At 46.5% G+C, this 9,000-nt stretch overlaps 1 protein-coding gene across 1 annotated transcript; it reads right to left on the reverse strand.

The window, feature by feature from the left end:
• Positions 1-93: 93 nt before the first annotated feature.
• Positions 94-994, reverse strand: LOC121308072 (E3 ubiquitin/ISG15 ligase TRIM25-like). The gene has a single exon (XM_041240370.1). It carries the CDS (start codon positions 919-921, stop codon positions 328-330), a length of 594 nt encoding a protein of 197 aa, XP_041096304.1. The 5' UTR covers positions 922-994; the 3' UTR covers positions 94-327.
• Positions 995-9,000: the final 8,006 nt, after the last annotated feature.

Raw genomic sequence — 9,000 nt, forward strand, 5'->3', positions numbered from 1 at the left:
CTTTCTTGTTTGGTAAACTTCTATTTTCTAGTTGTTTTCAAGCAGTGTTTTGTTTTGAATGTTTTGTGTTTTTATATCAAAGAAAACCTCCTGTGTCTCTCCTGTCAATCAGCGATAGCCACACCCATAACAACGCCCCTGTTACACCCTGAAATACATTGTAATACATCATAGTTTAGAGAGAGCAATTAAAAAACTAGGGCTCTTTAAATAGCTCTTAATATACAATTAAAATCTGATCTAATGTGAAACTGTATAACCTAGTAAACAGACATGTTAAATATCCCTGGGAATTCTTATCTTCTAGGATAGCTACAAGGAAATGGTTCAAACCCTTACCTGTTTCCCAGTCCTTTCTGTCTCAGCTGAGACTGTATCATGACTCTTGTGTTCATCCTGTGTACACAACAAGCAAATACACGTCTGATCGGTTCTACAGAAGACCTCCAAAACCTTTTGGTGTTCAGCACAAAGCTTCTGCTCCAGATTTCCAAATGCATTGACCAGCTTGTGCCTCTTGAAAGCAGCCCCCTCATAGTGTGGCTTGACGTGTGTTTCACAGTAAGAGGCCAGGCACGTCAAACAGGATTTCACAGCTTTGAACTTTCTCCCAGTGCAGAAATCACACGGCACATCTCCAGGTCCAGCATAACTTTGAGCAGGAGGAGGATTGAGTCCTGTCTTCTTTAATTTCTCCACAACTTCAGCCAGCACGGTGTTTCTGCGCAGAACAGGCCTTGGGGTAAAGGTCTCTCTGCAATGGGGGCAGCTGTAGACACCTGTATGATCAGTCTCATCCCAGCAGTTCTTAATACACCCCATACAGTAACTGTGTCCACATGGAATAGTGACTGGGTCCTTCAATAGCTCCAGACACACTGAACAGCTGAACTGATCCTCTGACCACAAGTTTGAAGCCATTCTTGCTGCCACGAGAGAGAGACTGACAATTTCACAACAGAAACTTCACTGTGCTGATTTCCTGGAATTGAGTTCAGCTCTAAGAGGCGGGGTTTTGGACTGAGGCCAGGTTTAGACAAGCAGGCTGAGCAGAGACTGCTGAATCAGTGTGAGAGGGGCGGAGAGGAGAGAGTTGGGAGTGGGACTGGAGTTTGAGAATGGCATTGTCACAGTAACCCTTCTATAGCTACAGTATGTATCTGACTGCACTAGACCTTCACTTCTGTGTGGGTCTGAATCCTCAGAAGATCACAAGGGAAGTGAGTTTGCTGGAGTTCCATCTTCGTGGGCATTAATCCACATCTCAAAGTCCATTAGTCCTCAACCACAAACTTGTCTCTGAGCACCAACTGCTTTCTTCCCTCCAGTTCAGGGCAAGCTTGAGGCACAGAGTCTGAACTGCTCACCCCCCTAAGAGAACGTGAAGGGTGGTCCCTCCAGTCCAGGCCAGGCTGTATATTATGAGAACTAGACATGTTCTAGTGTTATCAGACAGGGTGTGTACGTTACTGACATACTCATTTATTACAGTGCTGATTTCATGTGTTAAAACCATTTCCTACAGAACAGACACTCAAGCAAAGCTTAGAATCAAGGGAGCTACTTTTCAAATCTGTGCACTATCTGTTGTATTATTTTCAGACACTGTCTTCCCTCTCATCAGCAGAGCATCATTCTCTCAAGTCCCTTCTTGTTTTGCTGTTGCTCGTTTTGTTTCCCACACTTCTTTATTTCCACTCTCTTTGACTCAGGTGAAGCTCACTGATCCTGCAGCCCCCACACTGGTTTCCTCTCCCCGTTCACTTCCTTCCTTCCTGTGTTACAGGTAATAGGACCCCACCTCCTGACCCCCTTCATCAAACATTTCAAAGAGATTTCATTTCAATCAGCAAGGCTGCTGTGTTTTCATGAACAGATACAATTGCTCATTTTGAAAACTCTCCTGATAGATAGATATTAATGAACACTCATGGGGAGCACACTGAGGTTAAAGGTTTAAACGTCATCATGTTCTTTACATTTCTTACCTGATGAGGATTTTCTCTGGCTGTTTCTGATTAGATTTTATTCACCGTGCTTACTAACTATTCCAGCAAAACATTGCTTCTGAAAAGACTCCTGGAGGCTGATTGTGGGGAAGCGTATGACTGTTGCACGGGCTGCAGTGCACAGTGCTTACCCTGTGGACTTCAGTGCCCAGCGCACCTCCAATATGCTTCCCCACCTCGTTTCCACACAATCAGCCTGGACAAGAGTTTTCAGAGGCAATTCCTGCTGGAATAGTTAGTGAGCATTTCAAATAAAGATCTAAGCAGAAATCATATTGAATCATTCAGCACACACAGACTAGGATATTAAACAGCACAAATGTAATATGAAGAATATATAGATGATATAAACAATACTTTATTCAACCTATTTCCAATTGTATTTCTTTAATAAAAAATATTTTCATGCAGTTATTGCTGATCAAATTGAAAACCATTATTGTTAACAAAAAGTGCATTTGACGTTTCTTATATTAAAAGTAGAGAATATAATTTTGAATTAATGTTGGATTAAATGAAGTAAACTTTACTGACAATAAATCTCTTGTAACACTCTCATTTTATGAGACTGGTAGACTGTTGCCACGACAATAGAAAAAGTCCTCGTGGTTATATAAATCTTTCGCTCCCTAGACTCACCCCTTTAGAAAGCGAGGGATTTGAGTTGGGAAAGGTTTAGAGTTAAGTTTGACGTTTATTCAGCGAAATAAAGTAACAGGTCTGATCCTCGGTCTGTTCAACCGTTTATTTATTTTCAGTTGGGAAGCGGTTCTACTAGGAGAAGGTTCGAGAACAGTTTTTAATTTGGTTCTGGTTCTGGTCTGTTCGGCTCAAGCGTTTGCTAATGAGGCGAACACTGTGAAGCGAAGAATGAAGACAGTTGGGAGAATGGACAGAAATGCCTCCACTTCAGTTCTCAATTGTTTTTGGAGGGGAGGGGAGGGGAGTTTTCTTCTTCAACAAGGAGAACAAGTGGAATAACAAGAAGATTGTTTCCATGTTTAGACTGTCCATTTCTCCTGATTTCTCCCAGTATTAACAATGTGTTTGACTGCTGTGTTAGAGTGTCTAGTTCTGTACAGGAATATAAGAAGGATGGAACTCCAGCCATTGGAATAGTTGTGTCAATACCCTCGATTCCCCATGAAGTGTGATCCTGGGCTGGAATCAGAATAGACAGGGATGGACGTCACAAGAAATGAAACTTCCCTGTGTTTCTGAATTCCAGGAGTTATATAAAGCTCTAAGAGGCGGGGTTTGGGACTGAGGCCAGGTTTAGACAAGCAGGCTGAGCAGAGACTGCTGAATCAGTGTGAGAGGGGCGGAGAGGAGAGAGTGGGATAGGACTTTGAGAAAGGCACCCTCTGTCACAGTGCTCCTTCAAGACTAAAGCTTTCTCCCAATGGGACAGGCCCATTCCCAGTAGAGACTCTGAATTCGGGAGGGACACTGGCCACACAAACAATCCCACCTCCTTCCAAGAACCCAGTCCTATATACAGGACACGTGATGGGTTTGCATGAGAAATCCTGGAGTGAGTTAGAAGAGATCTTTCTACTGGAGAGAAATCGAGGACTCTCAGTATATCTGCAGGGACATGTCATGTGTTCTTCATGAGTGATGAAAGGCTTTGAAATGATAAGCTGTGAAGCTCTTTGCTCCTTCATCACACCTGCAGATATATCTGGAATGGACTGACACTTCAGCTTTGGGGTTTCACTTCTCAAAAGACACACAGCCACCACCAGATCCTCTTCACTTGCATTAGCTGGCAAAGTTATTGAAATCAGGCTGTAGTTTGATACTGATTTGTTCTTCTAATCTTGTGGAGTGTTGGAAAGGTGTAGTGATTCAAGCAGCACTATCAATATACTCCAGAGGTTCATATGAGTTTGACGTGCAGCCTCCTTCAGAAAAGGGTTGACTTCTTTTTTGCAATGGTATTTACATAAGAAGTGAACTTCAGTCACAAGGTGTCAGTGTTCGCAGTGACATCACAGGCACTGTGAGTCTTCACAGTGAAGTCAGAACGTTCGGTTCCCAGCAATGACAGACACAACAGAACAGTGTCTGGACCTGTCAGGGCTTAACTATGAACTGACCCGCTGCGATAGGAGAACCGTCAGAGCGTCACTGACGACTGCTCCAGAGGTCTCCAGACCGTACCTAATGGATTACATCTATGTATAAAAGCTGCACAACGCCCAGTGCGAGTCAGTTTCAGTTCCAATGGTCGTGTAGTCACAGGATCCTATTCGCAGTGACTTTGAGAGAGGGCTGACAGTAGGAAGTGCTTGCTTCATTGCCGTATCCAAGACTGCACACAATCCTGGTGCTTCATTCACAAGGAACAACAGTCTCCACAGTGATAGGATTCTCTCTATGTGTGGCTCATTCTGGAGAACAGACTTCCACCCCAATGCAATAACATACAAGTTCCCTGAAGGAATTAGAGGCTGATGGGAATCACTGAGGAATGATTATGTATCCCACAAATGGAGTTTAGAAAAAGGGGCATTCAGAACAGAAAATAGGAGACACTTTTTTACACAGAGAATTGTGAGGGTCTGGAATCATCTCCCCAGTAATGTTGTTGAAGCTGACACCCTGGGATCCTTCAAGAAGCTGCTTGATGAGATTTTGGGATCAATAAGCTACTAACAACCAAACGAGCAAGATGGGCCGAATGGCCTCCTCTCGTTTGTAAACTTTCTTATGTTCTTATGTTCTTATGTTCTTAACACTTTATGGAACGTCCGAGAGTTGGACGGTCACTGGTGAGTGACAGTGAGACCGACCGGAACCCCCGGGACGTGGGATGACTGTCACCATACCGTCCACTAAGGTCAGGGTCAGTCCAGGGATGTGGGATGCCAGGTACCGTCACAGGGGCAGTACAGGATGTGGGATGACTGTCACCATACCGTCCACCCTATGGTCAGGGTCCCCCAGGATGTATGGCAGGTTTATGAGTCCCAGTCAGGGTCCTACACCCTACTGACAGTGGTATGGCAGGTGATTCAGTCAGTCCCAGTCAGGTCCATACACACCTACTGACAGTGGTATGGCAGGATGTGGGATGTCTGTCACCATACCGTCCACTAAGCAGGGATCAGTCCCATGTGGGATGACCCTACCATGACAGTCACTATGGCAGGTGGTCAGTCCCAGGGTCCTGATGACTGTCACCAGTACAGGTGATTACTCCCAGTCAGGTCCTACAGTCTACTGACAGTGGGATGGCAGGGGTAACTATAGCAGGGTCCCAGTCCAGGATGGGGGATGACTGTCACCATACCGTCAGTGGTAAGTCAGGGATCAGTCCCAGTCAGGTCCTACACCCTACTGTCACTAAGTGGTCAGTCAGGATGTGGGATGACTGTCACCATCAGTTCACTACACCCAGGGTCAGTCGTATGGATGTGGGATGACAGTCACCAGTCAGGTGTCCTACTAAGCCCTACTGACAGTGGTATGGCAGGTGATGGGATGACTGTCACTACACCTTCCACTGACAGTGGCAGGGTCAGTCCAGGATGTGGGATGACTGGTCACCATACCGTCCACTAAGTCAGGGTCAGTCAGTCCCAGGATGTGGGATGACTGTCACCATACCGTCCACTAAGCAGGGGAGTCAGGATGTTGGGTGACTGTCCCATACCGTCCATAACAGTGGTCAGTCAAGGATGTTGGATGACTGTCAGGTCCTACCGTCTACTGTCCAGTCGTATGGCAGGATGATGTCAGTCCCATGACTGTCAGTTCCATGACTGTCAGTCCATACCGTCAAACACAGTCAGGGGTAGTCCAGGATGTGGGATGACAGTCACCATACCTACCACCTAGTGACAGTGGTATGGCAGGTGATGTGGGATGACTGTCACCCTACCGTCAGTGGTATGGCAGGTTTATCAGTCCCAGTCAGGTCCTATGACCCTACTGACAGTGGTTATATGGTCCAAAAGTCAGGGTCAGTCCAGGATGTGGGATGACTGTCACCCTATACCGTCCACTATAGTCAGGGTCATTCAGTCCAGGATCAGGGATGACTGTCACCATACTGACAGTCCACTATGGTCAGGGTCAGTCCCAGATCAGGGATGACTGTCACCATACCGTCCACTAAGTCAGGGTCAGTCCAGGATGTGGGATGACTGTCACCATACCGTCCACTAAGTCAGGGTCAGTCCAGGATGGGGATGACTGTCACCATACCGTCAGGGTCAGTCCAGGATGTGGGATGACCTGTCCATACCGTACACTGACAGTCAGGGTCAGTCTACTGGATGTGGGATGACTGTCACCATCCGTCCACTAAGTCAGGGTGGTAGTCGCAGGATGTGGGATGACAGTCAGGGTCCGTACACCTAGACAGGGTCATGGCAGGTGATGGGATGACTGTCACCATCCGTACACACCTACTGACAGTGGTAGTCCAGGTGATTCAGTCCACAGTCAGCGTCCACTACAGTCAGGGTCAGTGGGATGTGGGGTGACTGTCACCATACCGTCCACTAAGTCAGGGTCAGTCGAGGATGTGGGATGACTGGTGACCATACCGTCCACTAAGTCACCCTAGGGTCAGTCGAGGATGTGGGATGACTGTCACTCCTACACCCACTAGTGGTATGGCAGGTGATTCAGTCCCCAGTCAGCTCCTACACCCTATGACAGGGTATGGCAGGGATGATTCAGTCCCAGTCAGTCCTACAGGGTAGTGAGGATGTGGGATGGCTGTCACCATACCAGTCAGGTCCTACACCCTACTGGTCCAGGGTGTGGCAGGTGATTCAGTCCCATACAGGTCCTACTAAGTCACTGGGGTCAGTCGAGGTGGGGCAGGTGATTCAGTGGATGGGGACCCAGTCACCACACCGTCCTGACTAAGTCAGGTCAGTCGGGAGTGGGATGACTGTCACAGTCAGCCCTCCACTAAGACAGTGGTAGGCAGGTGATTCAGTCCCAGTCAGGTCACCATCCCCTACTGACAGTGGTATGGCAGGTGATGTGTCCCAGTCTGTCACCATACCGTACTAACAGTGGTATGGCAGGTGATGACAGTCCCAGTACAGGTCTACACCCTACTGATGTGGGATGATGTCACCATACCGTCCACTAAGTCAGGGTCCTACAGGACAGTGGGGCATGATTCAGTCACCATACCGTCCACACCCTACTGGTCAGTCGAGGATGGGGATGACTGTCCCAGTCAGTCCACACCCTACTGACAGTGGTATGGGAGGTGGGATTCAGTCCCAGTCAGCTCCTACACCCTACTGACAGTGGTATGGCAGGTGATTCAGTCCCAGTCAGGTGGGATGACTGTCACCATACCGTCCACTGGTCAGGGTCAGTCGAGGATGTGGGATGGTCTGTCACCACACCGTCACTGGAGTCAGGGTCAGTCGAGGATGTCAGGATGACTGTCAGCTCCTACACCCTACTGACAGTGGTATGGCAGGTCGATCAGTCCCAGTCAGCTCACCATACCGTACTAACAGGGTCAGTGAGGATGGGGATTCTGTCCCATACAGTCCTACACCCAGGGGTCAGTGGAGGATGGGGGATGACTGTCCCAGTCAGCGTCTACACCTACTGACAGTGGTATGGCAGGGTCAGTCCAGGATGTGGGATGACTGACAGTGGTATACAGGTGATTCAGTCCCATGGTGGGTACACAGACAAGACTGGACTACTCTGACCTGAGAGACAAATCTACAAGGAACTTTAGGTTCTCCAAGGAGCAGTTAGTGTCAATCACAGTCCTTACTCTTCACGAGGTACATTTCGTTATCGAGAAGTTACTCTTCCTTTCTCTGTCACAGACCATGTCGTAGAGGTCTAGGCGTCCGACAAGCAGCTAACGTCGATGTGGAGGCCACCTCCGCGTCTCCTGAAGAGACTCTTTCTGCTTCTTTTTCTCTCACATAAATTGGCAAACCTTGTCATAGCAATGCTCTCCCAGCCTGTCTTCATTCTTGTTTTGCGCAAACTCCCTCTTCACAGTGTTCGCCTCAGTTAGCAAACGCTTGAGCCGAACAGACCAGAACCAGAACCAAATTACAAACTGTTCTCGAACCTTCTCCTAGTAGAACCGCTTCCGAACTCAGCTTAGCAACGCGGCTCCTAGACCCGGACACCATGCAATTTATTGCAGTTTCGCTTGAGCTGAAAGGGGATTTTTTTTTAACTCTAGGTAAAAGGGGTGAGTCTAGGGAGCGAAAGATTTATATAACCACGAGGACTTTTCTATTGTCGTGGCAGAAGTTTATGTTCTCTTTCTAACAGTCTACCAGTCCCATAAATGAGAGTGTTACTTTATTTATTGAGTAAAGTTTACTTATTTAATCCAACATTAATTCAAAATTATATTCTCTACTAAAAGTTAAACGTGAAATAAGTTTTGTTAACTTACCATTTCAATTTGATCAGCAATAACTGCATGAAAATATTTTTTATTAAAGAAATACAATTGGAAATAGGTTGAATAAAGTATTGTTTATATCATCTATATATTCTTCATATTACATTTGTGCTGTTTAATATCCTAGTCTGTGTGTGCTGAATGATTCAATATGATTTCTGCTTAGATCTTTATTTGAAATGCTCACTAACTATTCCAGCAAGAATTGCCTCTGAAAACTCTTGTCCAGGCTGATTGTGTGGAAACGAGGTGGGGAAGCATATTGGAGGTGCGCTGGGCACTGAAGTCCACAGGGTAAGCACTGTGCACTGCAGCCCGTGCAACAGTCATACGCTTCCCCACAATCAGCCTCCAGGAGTCTTTTCAGAAGCAATGTTTTGCTGGAATAGTTAGTAAGCATGGTGAATAAAATCTAATCAGAAACAGCCAGAGAAAATCCTCATCAGGTAAGAAATGTAAAGAACATGATGACGTTTAAACCTTTAACCTCAGTGTGGTCCCCATGAGTGTTCATTAATATCTATCTATCAGGAGAGTTTACAAAATGAGCAATTGTATCTGTTCATG

Source organism: Polyodon spathula, unplaced genomic scaffold (assembly GCF_017654505.1).
Source record: "Polyodon spathula isolate WHYD16114869_AA unplaced genomic scaffold, ASM1765450v1 scaffolds_163, whole genome shotgun sequence".
In the NCBI taxonomy this organism is placed as follows: Eukaryota; Metazoa; Chordata; class Actinopteri; order Acipenseriformes; family Polyodontidae; genus Polyodon; species Polyodon spathula.

Bases quoted from the DNA above. Each gene is read 5' to 3' on its own strand.
- LOC121308072 (XM_041240370.1), bottom strand. From the start codon at position 921: ATGGCTTCAAACTTGTGGTCAGAGGATCAGTTCAGCTGTTCAGTGTGT.